General features: G+C 40.4%; 5 protein-coding genes across 6 annotated transcripts; 4 read left to right on the forward strand and 1 right to left on the reverse strand.

Moving 5' to 3' along the window:
* Window positions 1-266: 266 nt before the first annotated feature.
* On the forward strand, window positions 267-2341 carry LOC106655031 (pancreatic triacylglycerol lipase-like). The gene is made up of 5 exons (XM_014375217.2): window positions 267-720; window positions 799-905; window positions 1227-1531; window positions 1604-1747; window positions 1831-2341. Exons 1-5 carry the CDS (start codon window positions 400-402, stop codon window positions 2085-2087), a joined length of 1134 nt encoding a protein of 377 aa, XP_014230703.1. The 5' UTR covers window positions 267-399; the 3' UTR covers window positions 2088-2341.
* Window positions 2342-2664: 323 nt separating this feature from the next.
* Window positions 2665-5266, forward strand: LOC106655125 (pancreatic lipase-related protein 2-like). Its single transcript, XM_014375347.2, has 5 exons — window positions 2665-3867; window positions 3944-4050; window positions 4203-4492; window positions 4602-4757; window positions 4840-5266. Exons 1-5 carry the CDS (start codon window positions 3499-3501, stop codon window positions 5139-5141), a joined length of 1224 nt encoding a protein of 407 aa, XP_014230833.1. The 5' UTR covers window positions 2665-3498; the 3' UTR covers window positions 5142-5266.
* A 109-nt stretch (window positions 5267-5375) lies between these two features.
* LOC106655030 (pancreatic lipase-related protein 2-like) lies at window positions 5376-9588 on the forward strand. The gene is made up of 5 exons (XM_014375216.2): window positions 5376-5979; window positions 6152-6258; window positions 7198-7505; window positions 7586-7711; window positions 7807-9588. The coding sequence occupies exons 1-5, from the start codon at window positions 5644-5646 to the stop codon at window positions 8118-8120; spliced, it is 1191 nt and encodes a 396-aa protein (XP_014230702.2). The 5' UTR covers window positions 5376-5643; the 3' UTR covers window positions 8121-9588.
* Window positions 9589-10505: 917 nt separating this feature from the next.
* On the forward strand, window positions 10506-21242 carry LOC106655256 (ATP-binding cassette sub-family A member 3-like). Of its 2 annotated transcripts, XM_014375567.2 has the most exons (23): window positions 10506-11708; window positions 11778-12088; window positions 12171-12329; window positions 12408-12648; window positions 12733-12900; window positions 12990-13177; window positions 13249-13413; window positions 13491-13599; window positions 13684-13838; window positions 13938-14099; window positions 14165-14236; window positions 14307-14683; window positions 14752-14911; window positions 14983-15199; window positions 15780-16298; window positions 16533-16883; window positions 16963-17235; window positions 17421-17498; window positions 17695-18023; window positions 18101-18248; window positions 18322-18532; window positions 19015-19228; window positions 19315-21242. In XM_014375567.2, exons 1-23 carry the CDS (start codon window positions 11396-11398, stop codon window positions 19498-19500), a joined length of 5106 nt encoding a protein of 1701 aa, XP_014231053.1. In that variant the 5' UTR covers window positions 10506-11395; the 3' UTR covers window positions 19501-21242. The 2 variants fall into 2 exon arrangements, with proteins under 2 accessions (XP_014231053.1, XP_014231054.1); XM_014375568.2 differs by lacking the exon at window positions 17421-17498 and having other exon boundaries at window positions 10507-11708; window positions 19315-19500.
* A 1479-nt stretch (window positions 21243-22721) lies between these two features.
* LOC106655029 (pupal cuticle protein 36a-like) lies at window positions 22722-24245 on the reverse strand. Its single transcript, XM_014375215.1, has 5 exons — window positions 24237-24245; window positions 23623-23764; window positions 23210-23545; window positions 22857-23114; window positions 22722-22816 (listed from the first exon to the last, which is right to left on the reverse strand). Exons 1-5 carry the CDS (start codon window positions 24243-24245, stop codon window positions 22722-22724), a joined length of 840 nt encoding a protein of 279 aa, XP_014230701.1.
* Window positions 24246-26293: the final 2048 nt, after the last annotated feature.

The raw sequence follows: 26293 nt of genomic DNA on the forward strand, positions 1-26293 counted from the left end.
GAAGAAAAAACAGCAGAGCTCGCTTATACATTGTTATTGTTTCGCTAAAAATATACCGATTAATTGACTCGAAACAGATCTGAAACGATTCAAAGTCAATTATGCGGGCTTCTCATCCCACTTGTGGGTACGGATAACGAGGCGTGTAGCGATATACTTTTTTCAAATTACAACCATGTACAGAGACGCACGACAACGCGATAAGGTTGATATATTCGTTCTTTTTATAATTATGGCATTAATCGACGCATATTAGAAAAAAAGTAGCTAAAAGCCACCGATAAGCTGCAATTATTAGTCGTTATCGACTCGCTGCAGCGAGCAACATCTTCGTTCCGAGTATATGTAAGTGTCACTGGCCGTGCAAATTGTTTGTCAAAAAAAATGTTATGAGCCGAAATGGACACGGCGGCTCTGATCCAACTGGTGCTCGTGGTGTCGGCGGCTCTCTGGCCATATCGCAGGAGCGACGCGGCTTACGCCAGTGGGCTCATTCGCAAGCTCAAGTGCTGGCCAAAGTTCCTCAGGTACGACGAGTTCCAGATCGATTTTCACTTCGCCAGCAGACGCTACGAGGCAGTTTGGACGGCCGGTGGCAATTTGGACGTCAGCAGGTACGACTTCGAGCCGAGGCGCCCGACGGCCGTCCTGGTACACGGATACTTGGGCAAGCTCTACGACGATCCCATGAATAAGTTGAAGGAGCGACTTTTGACCTGGGTACGAAACTTGCCATCTTTCTTTTCGATTGAAAATCCAAATGGTTTTTGCACGTTTCCCATGTGTTGATGCACGCAGAAAGACATGAACGTCATCTACGTAAACTGGGAGGCCGGATGCTCGAATCTTCTGCTGTACGAGCAAGCGGCTGCCAACGCCGAATTCACTGCCTTAACCATAAGATCGTAAGAGCTTTTTTGCTTCTTTTTTCATAGACGTGTGGACCGAGATACCGCAATGACTCGTATAATTTAAAGCGGCTCAATGACTTTTATTCGATCTGTGCCTGCTTTTCTTGTACAACTCTTATCTCTGCGTGCTTTTTTCGTTCACGAGCAATTAATTATTGCAAGCGAGTCGATCGTAACAGTCGGCCGCAGACAGACGAGTCGATAAATATTTACAGACGCGCAAAAATCGCGCGATATTCGTTTAGCGCACGCGGCCTCGCCGACGGCTTACAACAAAAATAATAATAATGATTAACGCTAAATTGTCGTCGTCAGGCTGTTAAGCAGCTTAAATAATTACTGGATCGGCCGAAACGTAAGCCGCGAACAATGGGGCAAAGTCCACTTTATCGGTCACAGCCTCGGGGCTCACGCGTCGGGTCACGCGGCCTCGCTTCTACGAAAATCCGATAACTTTGGCGTGGATCGGATTAGCGGCCTGGATCCGGCCGAGCCGTGCTTCGAGGCCCCGGGAAAGTCGCCCTTTCGACTCTCCAAGCGTCAGGCCAAGTTCGTCGACGTCATTCACACCGACATAGCCAGGTGGAAAAATAACGGCTTCGGTTTGCCAAAACCCATCGGTGAGTAATATGTTTGCCGTTGAAATTTTGCAAAAGAATCGATCCGTATAGGATATAGTTGTCGATCGACAGGTCACGTGGATTTTTACGTGAACGGAGGAGGACCCCAACCCGGCTGCAACCCCATCACGAACCTCTTCGGTAGATCCAAGCGAGCGATCATCAACCGATCTTTTCCAACCGATCTCAATTACGTTTTCCTCATACCTCATGCCTGTAAGATATCTCATTTGAATTTCGCTCCCCTCAAAATTTATCTCATATTTATTCACAACCGATCACGCTGTATTGACCCGCAGTCTTCCTCGGTGGCGTGTGCGATCATTTTCGAGCCGTCTTGGTTTACCTCGAGTCCGTCGAATTGGCCATCACGAAGAGATGCAGCTTTTTCGGGCAACCTTGGCGACTCGGCGATAGCAAGCCACGCTCGACAGGTTGCATCAACGCCAACAGCTGCCCGCACATGGGAATCGAGGCCGAGAACTTTGACTACAAGGATGGCTTGCGAATTTTCTACGTGGCTACCAACGATGCCGATCCTTATTGTAAAGTTTGACCGGATTTTTTTTTCATGCTTGTCGACGATTTCGAGCGAAAGCAGCATTTTATGGAAAGTAAATTATCGATCTTTGACACTCGATGTGAGTACTTTGAAGCGTACATGCAGTTGTCTCAAGGTCGATATTTTAATGCATGTGTATGTGGCTCAATTGCAAAATATGCGGCATTGAATAGAAATATAAACGTTACAGTATTCTTATAGGAGATAGTTGTAAGTCAATAAAAGCTAAAAATTATTTTACGACTCTATATCACCTCGAATGGCATACTTTTTACTATCTTCAAAAAGCGTACTCAATTTACAATATATTAGGCGCATATATTAGGATCGCGGCTTCAGTAAGTCTCAAAATCTTGAGGGTTCCCTCATAAAGGTCAGCCGCGTAAAAGTCGTACGAATGCAAAGCCATAAATCCGAACGTACCTATGGGTCTTTGTAGAAAAACGATAATAATATCCAAGATCATAGCTGCGAGAAAGATATGCGTTTGCGCAAGGGTAAATATCTCTTGGCCTGTCGTGCATATAAAAAAAAACTCGGACGCGCGATAAAAAATGGTAGTGGGGAATCGCTGTTTCGTTGCATGCATGATACACGCGCGTACATCGGAGACAGAGTGCCGATAGTGCTACATACTGCATTCGCAATAAAATTATACTTGCGCGCATCGAGTATACGCTAGCCTCAGTATCGTTTAATGAACGAGTCTCGGGGGCTTTGTTGCAGCTAGATCGTGCCGAGACGTAAAAATTGTGCGCAAAAACAGTCCCGAGTGTATAGTAAGTCGGAGAAGATTTCGAGCGGGATGCGACGGAAGCTGTGACTCGAGAGCTGTGACGGCGGGCCGAGGCTGCAACTCTATAACGCGAGCGGGTACGTCTCGAGGCAATCGATACATAATATAAACACGAGACGTCCTCTTACGATCGTCGGACAATCAATTACCAGTCGGAAGAGTGATTCCGAGGCTCGATAATATAATAAGACGTAACGAACTGCATAAAGCGTGTACGCGTGCACACGTACATATTACAATGCACGAATACAATGTCTCGGCGCGCTAATGCGGTGTCGGTGGTGCACGAGTCGCCGAAACGAGCATAAGAAACACTATAACGTACAAAAACTATCGTTTCTTTTTCTGTCTCTCTGTTTCCTTTTTTTTTCTTTTTCTTTTCATGCACACATCGTGATGACTATACTTTTGCGCCGCGATGTATTTGCATGGCAGTTAGCGTCTAGTCGCATCTCAGTGCACTCGCGCATGCATTAATATTAACACGACTGAAAATTTTATTGAATATTCCGCAAAATATAGAGAATACATTTGGTGCAGTCATCGCGTGGCGCACTTTTCTCTCTCTCTCTCTTTTTCTCTCTCTTTGCACCGCGTCACCGGCTCGTCATGAAAAAATCGCACGTAATCTTGAGGACAGCGCTGGTCATCGCGGCACTGGCCGTGACGCTTCGAATCGTCGGCGGCGTCTTTTTGCACCTCATCAGGCGCAATCTCGCCTGCTGGCCGCAGCAGACTCTGACGCAGCAACAGCAACAGCTAGAGCATCAGCACGACGAGTTCCAGATCGATTTTCACCTGTACCGTCGCGGAAATCCAATTGGACACGAGCTTTTAAATAGCAGCGAGGTTTTCGACGCGACTCGCCACTTCAGGAGCTTCGATCCGAGCAAGAGGACGTTCCTGCTGAGCCACGGCTTCAGGGGCCCGATCTATGGCAATCCCATGCAGAAGCTCACCGAAAGCCTCCTCCGATGGGTATAATAATCTTTATCGTATTCCGTTCACAATGAAATAAGCTCATCTTCTGTACTGCGAATATGATTCCCGTCAGCAAGATGCGAACGTTATTCTGGTAGACTGGCAGAGGGGTTGCAAGAACACCTTTCAGTACGAGCGGGCAGTGGCCAATACTCAGCACACCGCCAAGCAAATCCGCTTGTAAGCGCAACATTATTGCATAATCGAGACATTCACATTGTGCTCTTTTCATTCATTCGCTCTTTCTCTCGATCTTTCGCTCGCTTTGTCTATATCGAGCCTCGCATGCATAATTATGAATAATTGTCTGTCTTGTATACCGAACCGCAAAGGCTGGTGAGCAATTTAAAGCGATCGCGAGTCGGCGGCCAGTGGGGCTACGTGCACTTCATCGGCCACAGTCTCGGCGCTCACGTGGTTAGTCACGCGGCCAAATTGCTAAAGATCAACGACCAAGTGCTGGTCGACCGGGTGACCGGCCTGGACCCGGCCGAGCCCTGCTTCGAGATCGACGAGGCCTCGCCGCTGCGCTTGTCGCGCGACAGCGCCCGATTCGTCGACGTGCTGCACTCGGCCGTGGCCCACCGCAAACACGACGCCTTTGGTTTGCTCGATCCACTGGGTACTTATTATTATGCACCGCAGCTCCTATTTATACATATACCTGCACTTAACTCCTACGAGCTAATCGTTTACTTCCTCTTGTTTGCGCGGCCACGCGTTGATCAAAGGCGATGCCGACTTTTACATCAACGGAGGCACGCACCAGCCCGGCTGCCAAGTCGCCCTGGCCAATCTGATGAGCAGCGTCGCCAAACCCGTACTCAGCATCTTCAAAAGCGTCGTGCCCAGCTGCGCCTCGGATTATTGCAAGCTCACGCGCTTCGGTGAGTCCGGCTGAACTCGTACTTGGCTCCTTCGTACTTTCTATAGCTGGTCGCAACCATACACGAGCTATGTATTTTTCAGTCATGTCCGGTGGCGTCTGCGATCACTTTTACTCGGTTTACGTGTTCATCGATTCGGTGGACAACGAGATGAAAAACAAGCACTCGTACCTGGCCCAACCTTGGAATTTGACTTTCGACACTAACGAGCAGCCGGTCGTCGGTCAGCTGAGTTCATGTTCAGCCGACCAGCAGTGCCCAGAAATGGGAATAAACGCCGAGAAATACCAGTACTCGAACAATCGCCACAACGTGTACTACGTCAAGTCCGATTATACGGTTCATCTTTCCATGAAAGACTCCTTGATGTTTAGTATGTTTTAATTTAATGTATTTCAATGCAAATTGAATAAAAAAAAGTAATAAAAAACAAATTGTCAAAGATAAAATTCATTGACATGCTTAGAGCGAAATATTATACGCGAACTATAAACTTGAGCCCAAGTCATGACTGCAAATAGATAAGCGCCAATGGCAGTCCCTCGATTTATCGTTCGACGAGTCATTTTTATTTCAGCACGCTAATATGATACAATGTTTGCAAGCCGATGGCTTTTTTTACTTACCTAGAAAAATAGATGATGGTTTTTTTGTGTTCTTTCTTTGTTGCTTCTTTTTGGGCACACCGATAAAGTTCACCTTTACCTACATTACAGCACTATTTCGTGTCAAACTGAATAAATATTTTTATCAACGCTGCGAGCTCGTTTACAGACCGTCCATATGATATGTATAAAAATCCATGTAGCGCAAATTAGAGCTCAAAACGGCCTGAGCACGGCTCCGAGCCAACATCCATCGAATTCGCAAAGATATCCGTTCGAAAATGATGGGCGAGTCGCGTCGTTCGTGGCTCTCGGTGACCGCTCTGTTTCTCTTCTGCGGATCCTTTCATCTGGCCAGTGCTAATCAAGAGATCGATCAATATCTGGGAAGGAAACTGAACTGTTGGAAACCCGAGCTGACCTACGACACGTTCAAGGTGAAGTTTTTCTTCTCGAGCCGAAAAAAGTCCGATCAGCTGTACACGCTGGACAACGAGTTCGACTCGCAGCACTACGACTTCAAGCCACATCGCCGGACAGCAGTTCTGGTACACGGATTTTTGGGCAAAATCTACGGTGATCCGATGCGAGCTTTGAAGCGGCACCTTCTCGCCTGGGTAAGCGAAAGAAATCGAAACAAAATCGGTTAGTCACTACCGATTTCAAGGACACGATACGACTCTTTGCGGTCCAAGTTGTATCGAGCTTATACGCTGATAAATGGGTGCGCGTGTGGTTGTTTGTGAATCGAGCAGTTTAAATATTATGCTAATTCATTTGGGTTTGCAGCAAAACATGAACGTGATAATTGTCCGCTGGGAGGAAGTGTGCACAAACTTATTTTGCTACGAGCGAGCGGCTGCCGACACTGAGTTTGTGGCTAAGCAAATTCGATTGTAAGTACATAATAATATATATAAATACACTCGTAACGCACAAAGACGAATAGAAAGAAGTTACATCGACAGTTTTTTTTTTCGGTGTTTGTAATTCAGCGCGCGGTGTCGGTGCTTATGAAAGTGCAAAGTCGCGCGCGCGCGCTCGTGCTCCAACAAAAAAGCCTCTCTATAATAATGCTCATTTAAAATTCAGTCCGCGCACGACGCGATTATAGTTTAAGTTCGACAGATGCGCTCTTTCTCGAGCCGAGAAGTTCCTCGTCATGACTGGCGCACTCGAGCGTACACGCGCGCATAAGTGTGCAGTATTCAAATGATAGTGGTAACGACTCGAGTCATACGTGTACGCAACGACGCACGACGACATTATATATATCATACGCATCCGAACATAGTACGATGGCTATTGAAACGATAGTTGATTTATGTACACCTCGCGGCGTGCGATGCTTACAATGCTTACTGCGCCGTTTGTTAAATACACCAAGACGTGCACAGCGGTAATCGTTCTCGAGAAGCCGCTCGTCGACCCATCGTAAAGCGCCTTCGAATCGTCTGCATTATATAGAAAACAAAAAAATTATGTACGCGTGCTCGAAAAACTATTCTAGACACGTGTAGCCGGTCCTCTTATCGATTTGCGCCAATTGACCGACATCAACTGTCAACGAATTAAGAATAGAAAAAAAGAGGACGACAAAAACGGAAAGAAAATGAGGAAAATCTTTAGCTCGACCTCGCACCGAGTCAATTTTTAATTAATCCATCACGAGCGTTAATGGTACGATGAAATTGGAGTTTCGCCAGCGCGTAATTATATTGCAGGCGAGACGCCGAGCAAACTTTCGACTTTCGTCACTCGGCTCGCGCTTTCGTCATAGCGAGCCTCCTAACAGCGCGTGTCAGCTCGACGTAAATAACGACAAAATCCAACAGGTTGTTCAAGAGTCTGGACCAGCATTTCGTGCAAAAGACCCGGATCCTGCAGGAGAATTGGGGCCACGTGCACTTCATCGGGCACAGCCTCGGCGCTCACACCGTCGGCCACGCGGCCAAACTGCTCAAGTACGAGGACGGCTTCGAGATCGACCGGGTGACCGGCCTGGACCCGGCCGAGCCCTGCTTCGAGACGATCGGCAAGGCCCCGCTGAGGCTGTCCAACGACAGCGCTCGATTCGTCGACGTCATTCACACGGCCGTGGCGAGGAGCAAGAACAGCGCCTTCGGCCTGCTCGAGCCTCTAGGTGGGTTAGCGACCAATCAGCGCGGCTATAGCTCGGCTTGCTATAGATAGCGCTCTGTGTAAACAACCGATTTGTTGCAGGTCACGCGGACTTTTACGTCAACGGAGGTGGCCCCCAGCCCGATTGCAACAAGCTGACCATTTTCAAGGTATTCAGGAAGCAGCGCACCATGACGGACTTGAGCTACCACAAACTCTTTCCCTTCGGTAAGCTCGCGACTTTTCTTTCTACATCGATTTTGTCAATTTTAATCGGTCATTAAGAAAAAAAAAAAATTACCGATCTATTCTCGATCGCGCAGCCTTGAACGGCGGAATCTGCGATCACTTCCACTCGGTGATCGTCTTCATCGAGTCGGTGAAACAGGTAGCTTACAGCGAGGGAAAACAAGAGGCAGCCCGGTGCAGATTCACGGCGCGTCCCTGGCAATTAGGGAGCTCGGCGGAGCAGCGGACAGAAGCAAAGGAGGATTCGTGCTACGCCTCGTCCTGCCCCGAAATGGGCATCAATGCCGACAAGTACGAATTCCCGGAACGGACCTATCTCGTTTCTACGACGGGCAAGGAGCCTTTTTGCATCGTTCCCGCTCAGCCGAGCAATCCGACCGCTTCTTAGAATTAAAATTGTATAGCTCCGCTCGCTCGAGTGTGTCTTTTCGTGTACTGTACATATTATAGCTTATAAGCCGAGAGTTTAAGTATAAGGTGAATTAGCAGCTCGAAAATACGCGCCTATTCGTGCAGCGATCGCGCGCTGGTGTAGGTATGTTGCACGCGCGAAAATCGCTGCGGACGAAGAAAAATGCTCCTTTTTTTTGTCGCGACAGCGTAAGCCGGAATTGCTGCTGCCGCTGACAAAGTTGTTCGTTTTTTTTTTTTGCTTGCTCGAGCGGTGTAATCAAATATTACAATTGTTTGATCGCGCGATCGCCTAACTACCGTCAGGCCACAGGCAGTTAAAAACAAATTTGTGTATTCGTAATCGTCAGCAGGCAGCAGCGCGTCAGAATGTATACATACGAAGAGAAGCGCATGTGAGCGGCGGCACAAGTCGTCGCAGAAGTACAAGACGGCCGTCGACGCGGTGTAATAACCCGCATGTGGCGTGACTTTTGTACACACACAGACACACAGACACGCACAAACTCGTGTTGCGAATACGAGCGAGGCTCGATGCCACGAGACTATACATTATACGCGGCTCAACCCACTGCCAATGATTCATTAAGCGTATTACATGTATACCGCATTATATAGGTGCCTATATGTAGAGATTTTTGCCTAAAATGCTCTCTTTGTGCATCCTGGAGGCCTATCTTCGCTTTCGGAGCAGCTCGCATTCGGGCGATGGCTTTTTTTGTGCGTCCAGTCGGCGATAAAGAGCGCGTGTCGCGTCGTTCGAGGAAAAAGGCCGAAAGTGCGCGCGCGACAATTCGCTGATCGGGACGAATGAGTCGATCGTTGCGAATCACGAGTCTTGTCTTTAAATGGACTGCACCGTCCGTACGGCTCCTTATTTTTATTTTTATAAATAGACACGCTCGGTACACTTAATAGGCGACGCAGCGTCGTTTAATTATACGAGTCTACGATCGACTGCGACAAAACCTATAGTAGTGTCTTCGATGTACATTGTGCGCCTCTAATGCTTACAATTATCGTTCGTATTTATTCAATACCGCGCTTACGATGCTATGATATAATGCCGATTTAATATTACCCGCGAGTTTCACGCGCGCACATGAGAGGGGTCGCAATCCGGTATTAGCTATTCCCGACTCGATTTGTCGACGCTTCCAAGACCAAATCGTTGTTCGTGCACAGCTGCAGGGAAAATAAAAGGATTCCAAGACCCGAGGATTTCGGAGTCTGAGTCAAACTCCACTGTGGAACGCTCCGCTGCAGATCTACCTTTTCTCGGCCGCATCGCATTAACGCGCTAAATGAAAGGCGAGCCAAGTTAGTGCGAGCCTGCTGCAGTTTTGGGAATTCGCGCGAATATGTCACGTGCAATAAGTATAAACCAAAGACTCGCCATATACCAGCTGCCAACGCGCAGCAAAAACCTGTGAATACAATCCTGAATTATATGCCTCGTCTCTGTTTGCATTGACTGAATAAATTATATACTTATTTCTCCAAGACGCTTCCTTTTTCCTTTTTCATTTCATAATTTGACGCTTTATTTGAGAAAAACCAAACGTGAATAGTTGAAGGATTCATTGAATCGTCCTCTCGGGAATATTGTCATCTCGATAAACAAAGTTTCATGCAGGAAAATATTTTGCTCCGCGTATGAAAACAACAATCAATCGGTTTGCCGATCGTAGAGAACTATGTCAATAGATTTATGCAGAATTGAATCACATCGAAGTGGCAAGGCAGTATAAATATAGGCATATATACGAACGCTGCACATATATTTGCAGAAGCCTGCGCGCGAGCCTTTGTCGCCTCGTGGCGGTTGTAAAAAAATCAGACCATACACTCGTTTGCCGATTCGCGCGTATTATGTAGCAGCGACTCTTACCACCACTTCTCCGCTCTCTCTCTCTCTCTCTCTATGCCTCTAGCTATTATATTTGCAGTTTGCGCACAAGCTGAAAAGGCAGATATACGAGCTAAATATTCACGCGTGTATAGAAGGATATATATATGTGTACATGTGCGCGACCACGGCCGAGCCGACTCCGAGCCTCGACTGCACCGAGCCGACGCACTATATAGTGAGTTTTTAAGCGAACACTGGCAGCGGCGGCGGCGGCGGCGCGGCGTGTGTGGGGAAATTCCGTAACGGTACTAAGGGAATCGGGCGCTCCCATTGGCCGAGGTGGCGTGACGTCGCCCGAACATCCGATCGACGTTTTGTTTATACCCAACCCCCTTGCGCATACAATTTCTGTATACATGTATAGAGGCTCAGTCAGTGCGGCTGCGGCGAGACTCTCTCTCTCTCTCTCTCTTTTTTTTCTCTGCACTGGACTCGTATAATGCGCCGAGCCGCGAAAGTTCACTAGTCTGCCCGTAAGCGCCATAACGCGAGCATCGCCGAGGTGCTGTAGAGCTGCTCGTGCGCGCGTGCAAGATACGTCAAAACTCCTACAACGCTGTGTTGTGACTTATGTGTGCTGTGAGTTGTGTACATATGCGCGCGCGGGCGACTCCGATATTTACACTTTTTCTGCTCTCACCTCGCACTGCTCTATAGTTCAAGTACATATACCGTCTATAGAGCCTTTGGCAGTCACGTTTTTTACATTAATTTTTCAGAATTACACGTTTTCTCGATGCTTCAAGAGCTCAAGGCTCTTTTAATTTGACGTCTCCCAAGCGAGAGGTTATATACAATTCTTGTATAATATGTGATTCAAAACTCCGACAGATTGACTGCACACGTCCGAGTGTTGTGTACAACTCTTTGTTGACAGCTTGCCTCGATATATGTCTCTCCTAGTTCGATCTATCAGCTGATTAACATTCGGCTGATTCGCTTCAATTATGAGTGCAAAATGTTGTTGAATATTCATGAAAATATATTCTGTCACTATACTTATTGTCATGGCAACATAGTATGATCTTCTATATACATATATTGTCACAGTACATGCGTAAAACTTGCAGAGGTTGCAAAATACTTTGGTATCTACTTGGTCTTTGATCAATTACCACTCTCAGGCTTCTTTTTGTTGCATTCTTCATTCTGCTTGCATTGGCAATGATTATCAACCAGTCACAAGTCAAGACAGTTGAGCGTCTAGCGAAGCAAGGACATTTCTGATCAGATTAGAGCAGTTTGACCCAACTAATTTCTCAATGGCAAATACATAGAATACTACAAAATACAAAAACCACAATTGTTTGGGATCAAATTTGTTCAATTAAATCAACAAAATGAAGGAAAAATTCAGAATGTTCAGGCTCTTGCTTTACAAAAATTATTTGGTGCGCAAGAGGCACTGGAAAATGGGTCTCTTTGTAGAAATCTTGATTCCTGTTTTGCTATTCATGCTAATACAGGCTTGTAGAGATTTTTCAGCTCAACAGCCTCAAGAATTTGTCAATAACACTTACTATGAAACTGAGAGCAAAGAAGAACTTATACAGTCAGCCAATTATCAGACTATGATTTACTTTGTGCCCGAAAACAGATTTACCAGAACTTTAATAGAAAAAACTAGAAAATGCTTAAAGTTCACAGCTGGAAGTAAGGATTATCAAGAACAATATTTTAATAGTAATGTAACATGAAAATAACTAAATACTTTTTTTTTAGAAATTACTGGCTTTAACTCTGAAGAAGAAATGCTTCAAAAGTATGCTCTATATCAAACACAAAGTCCTTCGAATGATGTTGTAGCTATAGTATTTAATAAGGATCACGTTAATGTTACAACCAAGCGATTAGATTATGCAATTAGAACATTTTATAGTATTCCTAATATATTGTACAAAATAGAAGATGAAAATTTTTCAAATTCTGTAAAACAAATATTCAATGACATCATACCTTTCACACAGATTCAATTGTGTTTAGATGAAGCCTTCATTAAAATGAAAGCTCCAAATCCCCCTTTTAAAACACAAGTATGATTATTCATTTAAGATTAATTTTAACGTCATTTCTATCAAATAAATATTAATATAATAAAAATTGTATTGCTCTTAGATATCACTGGAACAAATGCCATACCCACCATATATAAAAATAGATGAAGCCGATCTAATAACCAGGATAATGTTTTGTGGCTTTGCTGTAATTGCATTTTTAATACCTTTATGCATAGAATCAACTTTTGCAGCAGAAGAAAAATTCATTGGAATAAATGTAAATTTAAATTTTATTTTTTCAAAACCATAGAATCAATTTAAGCTACATTATTTACATATTCTATTTATTTTTAAGGTTTTAATGGCAATGAACGGAGTACCAACTTATTTAAATTTATTGAGTTGGCTGATTAGCGGATTAATCTTTAGTGTATCATATGTGACTGCTTTAATTCTATTATTCAATATAGCCTTTACTGAAAATGTCCATCCTTATTTGTATTATGGAAATAGTTTCATTTTTTGGTTGACATTGATACTACATGTTGGTCACTTATTAACATTTGGAATGCATATCTCCGCCTATTTTTCCAAATGTATGTAATACTTGACATTTTTGGTAAAAAAATGTTTAACTAATGATATTAAAAGTTTATATTTATCTTTAATTAATGTTCCAGCTTTATTTATGGTATCTGGAATTTTGGCACTATACGGTGGCTCTAGTATGTTGCAAAAGTACAGTATTAAAGGAGATTATTTTGCAGCAGTACCTTATCTTGGAATCTTTTTTCCAAACATTCTACTATTTAGAGCATTCCAAGAAGTCAATAATTATGAAAATATGTGTAAGTAAATCTGATATAATAATAATAGTAGATGCACATCGTTTTACTATCGAAAACTAATTTTGAAATGAGAAAACGATATGTTACAGTGACGGGAATTCAGTGGAAAAATTTGTTTACGGTTGGAGATCCAGTATACAAAACAGCTGGAAGTGTGGGAATGATAATGATATTTTCTATCATTGGCACTGTTTTTCACTTTTTGATGACAGTTTATATTTATGGAGTTCATCCAGGAAAATATGGAGTCAAAAAACATCCACTATTCTTTTTGAAGGTAAATATTTATACTTTTTATATTAATAATTTTTTGACTTACCTATTTTTAATGTTCTTTGTTTTGATCAGTTTGGTAAAACCAAGAATAAAGTAATTGCCGATGAAGAAATGCAAGATTATGAATTTAATGACGCAGATAAACCTTTTGAATCAGTTCCAAGGAATGCCTATACTCCCGGAATTCAAATTCGAAATCTTAAAAAAGAATACAGAACTCATTTAATGAGTAAAATGGTAAAACATTTATTTCATTTTAAATATTAGGCCTTTTTTAATTCGAAATTTTGATTTTATTTTATTTCTTTTCACAGAAAGTACAAGCTCTCCGTGGTGTATCAGTTGATTTCTATAAAGGTCAGATTACTGCCTTACTTGGACATAATGGTGCTGGAAAAACTACATTAATGTCTATTTTAACAGGTAAATTTTTTTAATATTGAAAAATATTGTTCCCTTTATTTGAAGCAACAGTATCAGTAACCTTTTTAATTTTTCTCATTGCAGGCATGATTAGCCCTACACATGGAACGGTTTTAATAAATGGTAAAAATGTAAGAGAAGAATCAAATGTAATCATGAATGATTTAGGCTTATGCCCTCAAGAAGATATGCTATTCCCAAATCTTTCGGTTTACGAACAAATTGAATTTTTTGCAATGGTAAATTTACTAAACCATTTAATTTACTTACTCATTTATTCAAAATATTCACAACTAATTAATTAAAAAAATTTTTAAATATTTATATCTATGTTGTAGTTGAAAGGTAAAAATAAATCAAAAGCAGCCATCAAAAACGATATACAAGTTTTGTTAGACAAACTGAAATTATTTGATAAAAGAAACGCTATGCCAAAAGAACTTTCAGGTGGTCAAAAAAGACGAGTATGTCTTGGAATGGCAGTAATTGGTGATTCAAGTGTAAGTTACGTGAATACTTGAATACTAAATGATATGTTATTTTTAACTTGTAATAATATTTTCAGACTTTAATTTTGGATGAGCCTACTTCTGGTATGGATCCAGAAAGTAGACGCGATACTTGGGACATAATATTGGTAATTTTTTGATAATTTAAGTATAAAAGTTAAATATTCAATGTCACTAATTATGACTGAATATTTTTAGAAAATGAGAGGACAAAAGACAATATTAATAAGCACCCACGATATGGAAGAAGCTGATATTCTGGGTGATAGAATAGCAATAGTTCACCAGGGGAGATTAAGAAGTTATGGGACATCGATGTTTTTGAAAAAATTATTAGGTCACGGAAACATTGAAGTCACATTATCTACCGAACCATGGTGCGACGCACAAAAATGTTTAGACCAATTAGATGCAAGAGGACAAATACTCAATCTGGATGGAGGAAAATTAGTTTTGAGTATTCCTTATACTCCAGAACTACCCGATTCTTTAGATAAAATGGAAAAGAAAAAGAAAGAATTAGGTGTTACTGGAATGAGTGTTTCTCTCATTACGTTAGAACAAGTATTTCTTAAGTAAGTAATTTTTTTTTAGTTCTTCGTTGTTTGAAGTAAAAATTAAAGTACTCATTAAATGTTAACAGAGTCACAAAAGATAATGAAGATGTTACTGATTCCTGCCAACCGTTTTTGGATAAAACTACGAAACTTAAAGGTCAATCACTTTTTATACAGTCAATACTAGCATTACTTCGGAAGAAAATTACCTACACGCGTAAAAATATAATCACAGTTGCCCTAATAGTGAGTACTTTAAATAAAAAAAAAAGTCGAAGAAGTTGTTCGAAGTGATTTTCATTGTTTTTTTACTGTAGATTTTACTGCCGATACTGTGCGTTATATTCATGGCTATGGATTACAATATGTCCAATGATGCACCAACTCCGATGCCTTTACATCTTGATATGTACCCGCAGCCCTTGACTTACGTAAGAAGTGAAAATCCATTAATTGCTGAAAAATTCAAATATACAACGGAAATGTTTGGTGCAGAATCTCACGATGCCTCTGATTTTAGCAGCCTTACCACTGGTAAATAATTTCATCATTAAATAAAATTATTTAATTTTTAAACGTATTGACATGAGTTTTGAATTGAGATTGATCGGTTCCATTAAATAGTAAGTTGATAAAAAAATGAACATTCGATAAATAAATTCTCGCGGCTTATAATATTTATTTGCTTCGCGAGCTCATAATATTTAATTTACTTTCAAAAGTAATTTTATTTTTATGAATTAATTACTCAACTCAAGTTAAAAATTTGTACGTAACTCGAAATTATTATTTGAATTCAGTGTAGCAAGATAAATAATTTTTGTAGAATGATTTTCAATAGATGCCTGCATGATCATACGTCTTGAGCGAGCGTCAAGACTAAGAATATTGGCGGTCATTTCTTTTGATTATATTACGCGTCTGCGAGTGTATATGCACACGCGCGCACGCTTGAAAATGAGAATTGATTGCTGAAAGAATATTCAACGAACTCATTGTAAATTTGTACGATCTATCTCGAATGCATAATTCACAAAGAGACAACTCTGCTTATGTTTATTTTTCTCACGTGCAGAAGAACGAATGAACAGAAAAATGATTATGATTTTTTCAGCTATGTTGGACTTGGGTAGCCGAGACATGGCGACCTATCGAAATCACCTGATCAGCGCGGCCGAGTTCAACGTGACAGAGAACGTCACCCAGGCAAACATCTTCTTCTCGGATTACGCAATGTTCAGCATTCCGCTGTCGGTGAATCTCGTGTCGAACGTACTGCTAAAAGCACTGACCGACGACGAGCACTCGATCAGCTTGTCGGTCCATCGGCTGCCACACTCGCTGCAGGCGACTCTACCCAGCGAGGACAACGTCGACGTCTACGGTACCGCATTGCTCTTCGTCTTCTTCCTCTTCCCAGCCATCGCGCTCTTCGTCATTCATCCACTCAGAGAGACCCTGAGCAATGTCAAACAGCTGCAACGCATGACGGGGGTGTCCTGTTTCAGCTACTGGGGCACCATGTTCGCCTTCGACATGGCCGTGTTTCTCGTCACGATCGCCTGTATCGTCATCGGCTTCATTTGCATGGATAGCGCTATAGATTTGAGATTGTACGAGGCGACGGAAATCGGTGAGTTCAACGTCAAGTACATATTACGCAAGTTATTACGTTGGCCAATTTCCAAACAACGAGAAAATTCGTCGGAAATCATTTCTTATTCATTTTTCAACGCGCTATTTCAATATAATCGATGCAATATGTAAAGATCGTCTCTTTTCTGATGCCTTTCGTTGGCTTCATGAAACTTCGCTAAATTATTATCACAATGACGATATGAATTAATTTCACCCATTCGTGTTTCAGGTATAACAATACTGATATTAGTACTTTTCGCCATCAACGTTTTGCCGCTGATCTACATATGTAGCTTTTTCAAAAAGTCGACGAGTACCGTCATCACGCTTTTGAGTCTTCTACCGTTTGGTTTGGTGTCGCTCGAGCTGATAATGCATGTGATCGCTCTCACGCTTAGCCGCGTGAAGACAGTCAAAATATTAAGAGCCATCCAAAAAGGCGTATTTTTACTAGTACCGTATCTCAGCTTTTTCCATGGTCAAGTGTCATTTTTCACCACGGCCACTAAAAATGCTCGGTGTCGTCGATTACCCAATATGCTGCACGCTGTAGCTTGTTTAACCAAAGACGTATGTTGTGGTAAGTCAAAAGTCACGAATTCTTCCAAAAATTAAAAGTTCAAGAAGAAACGACTGATCGATAACTGTTGTTTTCCTAGGTTTAGACTGTTACGATGGAAAATGCAAACATCGTTTGGACTACTTTAAAAACTACAAAGATGATATGTCGTTGGAAGAAAGCATAACGTACCTTTGCATCACGCCCATTCTATATTTCGGTATTCTTGCTGCACTCGAATACAAATTAGTGCCCTTGATGCTGTCCAGAATGCGAAATGGCAAATACGAAGCTCTCGAAGATCCGTGTGATGAACAAGTGAAGAAAGAAAAGCACGCGGTTGCTTTTGAAATCGCTAAGGCCAAAACACTTTGTAAGTGTAAAAATTCATGTAATTTTCTACTTCACAACCAACATTTTTACTTTTGCAATAGTTTTTTAAATTCAAACAATTCATGGCAATTATAAAACGCTTGCTAATAAAGATCGCTTGATTACTTTTTCATAAATATGCCATATGCACACACTAGCACTTTTCAATATCATAATGAATTGTAGATGAAATGCATAAACTCGTTCACAACGGAAAAAGGAAATCCATTGGCTCGCGGAATTTACATACAGCCCTCTGTCCAAGTATTAGTTGCATTTTTTGTTATTGTAGCTTCAGTAGAATTTTATCATATCATAATGCTCAACAACTGGTCACAAGAAAAAATTATAATTTTCACACTATAAAATCAAGTGCAAGATGACATGATAAATTCTATGTGCACATCAAAGAAAAATCCTATCAAAGTATTCAGTTTTCCTAATTTTTCATATTTTTTAGTCGAAGTCAAGCCAAAGAAAAAGTCAGCAAAAGCAGTAATTAAGGCCGAGACGAATGGAAATGCGCCTTGCGAAGAAAGCAATGTTTTATCCAATAATGACACATCTAACAATTACATGTTTTTGGTTTACGAGCTAAGCAAACGTTATGGCAAGCTACTCGCTGTCGAAGAAATTAGTTTTGGAGTTAAGCAACACGAGTGCTTCGGACTTCTGGGAGTGAACGGCGCCGGTAAATCCACGACTTTTAGAATGATGACAGGTGAATCGGTGCCTAACAGTGGATTAATGTACCTGGGAAACAAGGACTATACAAATAATCGTAAACATGTAAGTTTGATCTAGTATGATAAAAAGCAATAATTTCATATTTATTTTGAGAGTATCATTTTGATCTCAACGTATAGTGTCTTTCACAAATGGGATATTGTCCACAAAATGATGCTATTGTAAAGTGTCTCAATGCCTACGATCATTTAAGACTATTTGCTCGTCTGAGAGGAATTCCTGAATCTCAAGTGGAAAATGAAGTTAAAAAGTGGATCGATAGACTGAGTTAGTAAAATCCTGAAAACTACATAAGGCTCAACTTTCGCGTTATTAACTAACATGGTATTTTTTGTCTTAGATTTAAATATTTGTGCATCACAACCAAGTGGCACATACAGCGGTGGCAATAAACGCCGCCTCAATATTGCAATGGCATTGATTGGCCATCCGAATCTCGTATTGCTAGATGAACCGACGACAGGTGTTGATCCAGCAGCCAGGCGTTCTTTATGGAACGTCATTCAATCTTGTCAGACAGCTGGTCAAGCTATCATATTGACGTCACATAGGTGAGAGTATAGCTAATTTTTCAATCACCCGCATGTTTTTAGTTCATTTAATAAAATTGATCTCTGTATGCTCAACACTTACCCAAAAAACGTTCAGCACTTTGCATGGATTATTTGTAGATAATAAATTGTAAATTGTAGAATTTGTAGATATGTAGATATGTAGATACATAGTTATTAATTTGTTTGAAGACTGTTAACTGAGTGAATGAGTTTTTTAGTAGTATATAACATAGTAACAATGGTTGTGTTATAAATGAGTGAATTAAATAATTATTTTTTATTACAAATTATGGTTTTGTTTTTTTCTACCTTCATCAATTTAATCAACTACAATAACCACCTAAATCACCTTTAAACTCCTTCAACTTTTTAAACATCTATAGTCTCAAACAATACTTTACTTTTAATTACTGATCTATAATTCTATTTGTATGCATTTTTTATTCAATACAAAAACATATACATGTAAAAATTTTTAGTATGGAAGAATGTGAAGCACTTTGTAATCGATTGGTAATAATGGTAAATGGACAACTAGTGTGCGTCGGGCAATGCCAAGAACTAAAACAACGTTTCGGCGCTGGATTTGATATTCAATTGAAATTAAATCCAGAAAAATCAATTTCTGAAATGGAGAATATCAAGAAAGATATAGAGCAAGCACTAAACTGCGAACTTGTTGACGAAAACTCAGTAAGAAATTTATTACAATGTCACCTTATCTATTTCGTCTTCACGAAGCAAAAATGTTTAATTTTTATTGTTCTCAACTGAAATAGGGTTTTCTCATGTATCACGTAACTTCACCGGACATAGCGTGGAGAAGAATGTACGATTTAATGAGTGAACTTCGTAGCAGATATGCTAGTATCGACGACTTTTCCGTATTATCATCATCCTTGGAGCAGCTATTTTTACTGTTTGCTAGAACAGCTAATCGCTCCAATCGTAAGACCTACAAGTGATGAGTTGTTGGAAAACCAACAAATGTAAATTAATAACCAAAGGATCAATAACTAAGACTAATTTTATGTGTTATACTAGAAACTGTCTTTGTAATTGAAATTTTCAATTTTGAACGTGTTTTACACCTACTTATAAAAATCGATATAGAATTTATACGTTCGAAAAAAACTAGAAATCAACGATTGACCATTTGTAGTAAAATTCATCTGAGACAAATGCGTTCAGATTCGCTTGAAGTATTGGAGTATCTTCATCAGTATTTTTTCTTAACCAAGTATCTTGAGCACAGATTACTTATCTTCAGAAATTTTCACTTCATAGTGTTACGATTTGAAATAAGGCTAACGATTTGATTATTTCGATGATTTTTACTACGAATTTTTTCAAATGTTAATGTACTGTGTCATTATAATTAATTTTCATCTTTGAAATCTGAGACTTTAATAAGTCAGTTTTTGTTCAATTGACACTATCAATAATTTTTCATTTTTTTGTCAAGTAAGTTGTCAAAAGTATTGCAATTTTCTCAAATTTTGCTTACAGGTTAAACTGCCGCAATATATATTTTAATATTTTATATATATTAAATGTATAAAACGAGTACTTGCAATGTTTAATTGTCTTTACGTTTAATTGTTAGTTATGTTTAAAAAATTCATTAACTGGTTGTAAAAAACTACTCAAGATGTTTTGGGTACTGTGATTAAGGTCGAAATTATTAAAATTATTTTTTTTTAATATTGTTAGATAGCTTCTAAATGTATTATTATAATTTGTTTAGTCTATGAAAACTGCATTAAATTAATTATTGCTAAGTTTAAAACTAAAAGATAAAATCCTTATAGATTAGTTTCATTGTCTGAAAAAAGTTTAAAGCAATAGGTATAAACGTTCATTGTTTAAACTTTAAAAATAAAAGTAAATTGATATTGAGCGTTGAAAAATGGATAAAATAGAAAATTAATGTTTCTATAAGGTTTCGAATTGGTTAATAAATTTATAATTATGTGCCTTTTGAGTATTAAGTCTAAAAGTATCCTTATTGGATTTCAATATGATGTAAAATTTTTGTTGCACATAGATCTGAGTGATGTTTAAAAATAAGTGTTTGTAATTTAAAACATGACTTAAAATTATTATCATTTTTTTGAATTATTATTATAATTTTGAAAGATGTTGAATAACGATTACTCCACAAGTATCGAGTAAATATATAAATTACAGTTTTATAAATTGTTAGATACGGAAAGAAGAGAATCAAGTGAGTATTAGAAATTTAGTACAATTTGGTGTTTGTACTCTCGAAATTTAGTAATTTTTGGAAGTATTGAAAATGTTCAGTGGGCGATTAAAATTATAATTTAAATTTTCCCGCAGACTGTACAAATATATAAGGTAACGAAAATTTCGCAATATAATTTTAAGTGCAATGATACAAAAAGTTTTGTATTAAAATAATTGTAAATATATTGTATTAAATCTTTAGATCAGTCGATGTTGTACGTATTAAATGTAATTTTAATGAATTTTGTCACTTTTTTTATAATATAGTAATAATAATGTATATTTTGATATAAATTTATAAATATACATATAATTTACATTTATTCAATTTCGGTTGATGTATTTTACTTCAATCACGTTACACACATTTGATTTTAAATCAAGATGTACACTCTAAACCCAAAAGAGTAATTTTCGAACCTCAAAAGAGTAATCTGCGCAAATTACTCTTTTAAAAAGAGTAATCTAACGCAGATTACTCCTTTCACTTTCACCGTAGAACTAAAAAGAATAATCTGCGCCAATTACTCTTTTAAAAAGAGTAATCTAACGCAGATTACTCCTTTCACTTTCACGCTAGAACTAAAAAGAGTAATCTGCGCGAATCACTCTTTTAAAAAGAGTAATCTAACGCAGATTACTAAAAAAAGGTAAAAAAGCTTCATTGACTGGTGCATCGTGTATTTTTCTTCCCTTATTTTATTAAAGAAAGTCGAAAGTAAAACATTCTGCAAAACTTCTATTCGATAAAGAAAGACATTTACTATTATAATCCATCTGAATAATAGCCTTTAATATGTTAAAAACGAATTGATTAAAGCTAAATTTAAGCAAACTTTTTTGAAACCTTTCATTCACTGGCTACGTGAATCAATATACAATAAAAAATATTCTTTAATATTCAAAGACCGTAATCTGCGCGCAATATTCTTATGCGCGAAGTAATCTTTACCAAAAAGAGTAATTGCCCACTCGGCATTTTTCAAAAAAGAGTAACATGCGTAGATTACTCTTTTTAGTTCTAGCGTGAAAGTGAAAGGAGTAATCTGCGTTAGATTACTCTTTTTAAAAGAGTAATTCGCGCAGATTACTCTTTTGAGGTTCGAAAATTACTCTTTTGGGTTTAGCGTGTATATTTGATTCATTTAAATAAATTTTATTTGAAAATTTGCACATGGCTTCTTGTTAATTTTTTTCATTTCAAACATTAGAAAAAATATTTGGTGAGATTTTAATTGAAAATTAAAAATTGTAGACATAAAAATATTCATGGTAGTATATAGGATAAAATATTCTATCCTATACATGTTTCCCCTGGTTTAGATACTTATTTAACAGAGAAAAGTTGAGTATTTTTATTACTATCAGATAACCGGTCATGATTTAATTACATTAAATAAATGCAAGAATAAATAAGTTGTATTATAAATGTAATGATGCATAAAAATAAAAAAAGTAAAACTATAATGGAAATAAATTCGTTTCAAAAACACGATTCATTAGAATCTTGATTTTATTTTTCACGTCAAGTAGAAAATTACAAAGGTTCTAAGTATTATATTTATCGCACACGTACAGTTTTCCATTAAAATACCAAATGCCAGTACCATATGAGTCAGACGATGGTATAGAAAATGATTAGAAAAGCTCGCAACGAGTATAAGGTATATTAAAAGAGAAAACTTTCGTGCGTCGACGTTCACGCGCAGGTGTGAACATTTCGTAAATATATTGCGTATAAAGAAGCATATCTGAAATATGTACAAAATATAGCATGCAACTTTTTTGTTTTTACGGCAATGCACCATCACACCCCGAAAGACGTGCGGGGGTAATCGTGATCTCCAAATTAAATCAGAAGACCGCCTCGAAGGATCGAGCCTCGCTCGACACATTGGGCCTCTGCAACTGGCCTTGATCGGTATCGAAGTCGTAATTAGTATCGGTAGCCGCCCTGTGAGCTCTGGTAACCACCGCCAGATTGGGAGCTTTGATAGCCACCGCCACCACCACCACCGCCTTGGTAGCCACCTTTGGATGAAAATCAACGATGAATTATTCATTGTCGGGCCATAGCCGATCTGTTGCATCGGATCCTTACCTCCGCTGCCGCCCTCGCCTCTGTATGCGCCGTCCTGGTTCTCGCCACGCGCCTCAGCAGCGAGCGACAGTTCGATTCCGCGCTGAATCTCCGGTGGGATCGGAGGTGGGGTGGGTATGTGGGCGCCTTGCGCGTGGAAGCCCGTCTCGTCGGCGGTGTAATTGATCGTGTATACCTGTCCGTCGGGGCCGGTGTAACTGTACGATCCGCTCACGGCCTCGGCGTTGCCTAAAATATTTGCGAGTGAATTTTTATCGAATGTTTCCCAAAGGCTCGAAAGCTGATGAAATATAAGAGATAAGTTAATGATGAAAAATTGAAACCTCTCGATTGTCCTTGCTCTTGAACTTGGATTCCATTGCCGGTCTCGTAACTGTATCTGTAGTTTCCGTCACCGCCGTTCTGAGCGTCGAACGAGACGATCGGTATGGGTGGTCCACTGGGTCCGCTAGAGCCACCGAAACTGCCACCTCCTCCGCCACCGCCGCTGTAGCCACCGCCGCCGCCGCCGGATGATCCGCCGAAGCCTCCGCCACCTCCGCTGAAACCACCGCCAGCGGGTCGAGCTCCAAATCCAGCGGCACCTCCACCGAAGCCTCCCGAAGATCCTCCTCCGCCGAAGCCTCCTCCGGGCCTGCTGCCAAAGCCACCGGCGTTTCCTGACATTTTTTGCTCGCGTTACAAAAAATAATCGAAAATATCGTCGTGGCGATTTTACGCGCGTAGCGCAACTCACCTCCGAAGCCTCCCCCGAATTTATTGGGTGCCTGCAGGCCACTACCGCCGGCAGATCCTGCACTGCCTGGTGGCAGATATGTATTGTCGAGGCGAGCTGCTAAGCACGTCCGAGACGCGACTAGCAGAACTACTGCTAGCGGCTAAATTCAAAGAAGCGAATTTCATGAAAAATTCAATTCGTACTCTAATGCATGATCCGTACTGATTTATTTCACTGATAAATGATCGCACTAAAAATAGATGAGCACCACAGAATCACTTGAAAATGTATGTTCGTCACTTTGTGAGATGTCCAATTTTTGAATTCACAGTAATTTTACCACTTTTTTGAATGAAATACATTTATTTTTCCAGGAAGACAATGTTTTCCAAAACGATGTTAAGTTTACAAAATGTTTCCAATGCTTAGAAGTAACTTTTGTATAATTTTTAATAACTAGTGATAAAGTAAAAAAGGTAAAAAAAATATATAAACGAAAAATAATTTCAATAAAATTCATCCGAAAATCCGAAAAATTGAGTCGACAAATTTACAGATGTATAAAAAAATGAAAGAAAAAATGATAGAAAAATAAGTTTTGAACAAATGAGAATTGAAGAGTCTTGTCTTACCAGCTTCATATCGACGGCAAACGACGGGACGAGGAATATTCTTAAAAATCTCGCTCACTGTTGATACGTTACTACGATCGTCCACGAGGAGGTGCACTAGCAATTGGCACCGGGCAATTGTCGGCCCAATCCGAGCAATCGGCCACTTTTATATGGTACTCTCAAGTGTACCACCGCCACATCACCGCATCATCCTCTCACTATATCCTTTGTACACGGAGCGCCGTTCAAATCTTCAAATCTCTGGGCTCTCTCCCACCCCCGTGCTCATGAGCTCGCTACACAAGTTGATGCAGGTAAAATTTGCCAACATACATAAAGAGGACACTTCATCTTTAGCTGGAAAATCATTGGCTTCCAGCTGAATCCCCACTTCTCGCTAAAAGGGTTTTTCGTGTACACGGCGTTGAGCGGCTGCATATCAATAGGAATGCAATTTATGTGTATGAAAATATTTCGCGCCTTTTGTCCAGGACTGCTCGGCTGCGAAGAAAACAATGAGTCGGCTGCAGGGGGTTAATGCATGTGGGGAAAGAGCATCACGCAGACCTGTAGTATAGAGTATTGCGCGCGAGTTTGGATTTCGAGCCGTGAAATTTCGATTTGCAAAACGACGATGACGGAATGCCGATGAATTTCATATATACCGATGCGCAACGATCGTCCGCAGGCTATATAATACGCAAGTATTTGCCTCGCATCGTGATCCTGCACACATCCGCGTGCCTCGAAGATGCGACTCGATATTGCACGTGTACCTATGCACTTTTTATCAGATGTATACGCGAGTCGCGGAGATCGTTTATGCGTGCCGATGACAGCTGCGATACACGAGCTGATTTGGGTTTGACGCGCCAAACGATCGTGTACGAACACGCCTAATTTGCCATTGTTTGCCGATCGCTAGATGCTGCTCCGCGTTCGCGTGTTCAATTTTATATGCTACAGAGACGAGATAGAGATGCGACGCGCTCACAAGATATGTGTGCCTTTGACAATTCATACAAGCCATCTTTTCTGAAAATCAAATGGCAGCTGCGATTCGTTTTGCTGGCTAAAGTGCTGTATTGTGCGTACAACTCGATGCTGCTTAATTGTTTCATCTCCATGATAATGTCAATTGCAAAACTTACCTTTTTTTGTTTCGTTTAAAAGTCTAAAATACTCTTATGTTTGTCAAAAGTAAATTTTTTAAATTAAATACAATTTAAATGATAAAAATGTTCGTAATAAAATATATTTGAAGAAATAATAGTGCATTTTCAAGGTCACATCGCATATACTTTAGGATACACGTACAGCACAAGGAAACAAACAAATGTCAATGGACTCGACAAAATCTACTAAAGAAAAATCGGTTCACCAAAAAAAGTCCACACCTGTATAGACGGTGTCTGCGTAGGAGCCGAATCGCGCGTAATCGTTGCATTGCCGATTCAAAAGAATGAGAGAGAGAGAAAAGTGCGAGTGAGTAGCACGCGTGGAAAGGAGGCCGCCTCGGCATTCCCCCGATTACTCAACTTTGCGCGCGGGCTAAAATTTCGCACCCTGAATCTCTGCAATTAAAAAGTCGCGCACTCATTGCAGGTAGCGATTAAAATCTATTTTTCTCTCTCCCTTTGTGTGCACAGCGCAGAGGCGCAGAGTCGCTCGATGGTGCGTGCCGATCCGTACTCGATCTAATGTCGATCATATATATTCTTATTATTATATCATAAACGTTCGCCGGAGCTGCTCGCGTCGGGCTCGATTAAAGGATGAATTCGCGCGTATTGTGTAAGGATCGACGATCGAATAGGTGCAGCAGCAGCAGCGGCAATTGTAACGCGCGCAGCTCGCGATCCGTGTGATTACATTACGTCTCGCGCGCGCGAGCACGGCTGATATAGCTGACGGCGGCAGCGCCGAATATGCCAACGATTTTATGTAAGTATGCGTGAAAGTGATATATATTTAGCGTGTCTCGCGAGCGTAGGCAGCGCGCACAGAGACAGGACAAGCCTCGCGATCCCGTGTATAATAATAGTGCATCGTTACTCGCCGATCTGCGTAGCTGT

This window comes from Trichogramma pretiosum, unplaced genomic scaffold, assembly GCF_000599845.2.
Source record: "Trichogramma pretiosum strain Unisexual culture from Peru unplaced genomic scaffold, Tpre_2.0 scaffold99, whole genome shotgun sequence".
Taxonomy (NCBI): Eukaryota; Metazoa; Arthropoda; class Insecta; order Hymenoptera; family Trichogrammatidae; genus Trichogramma; species Trichogramma pretiosum.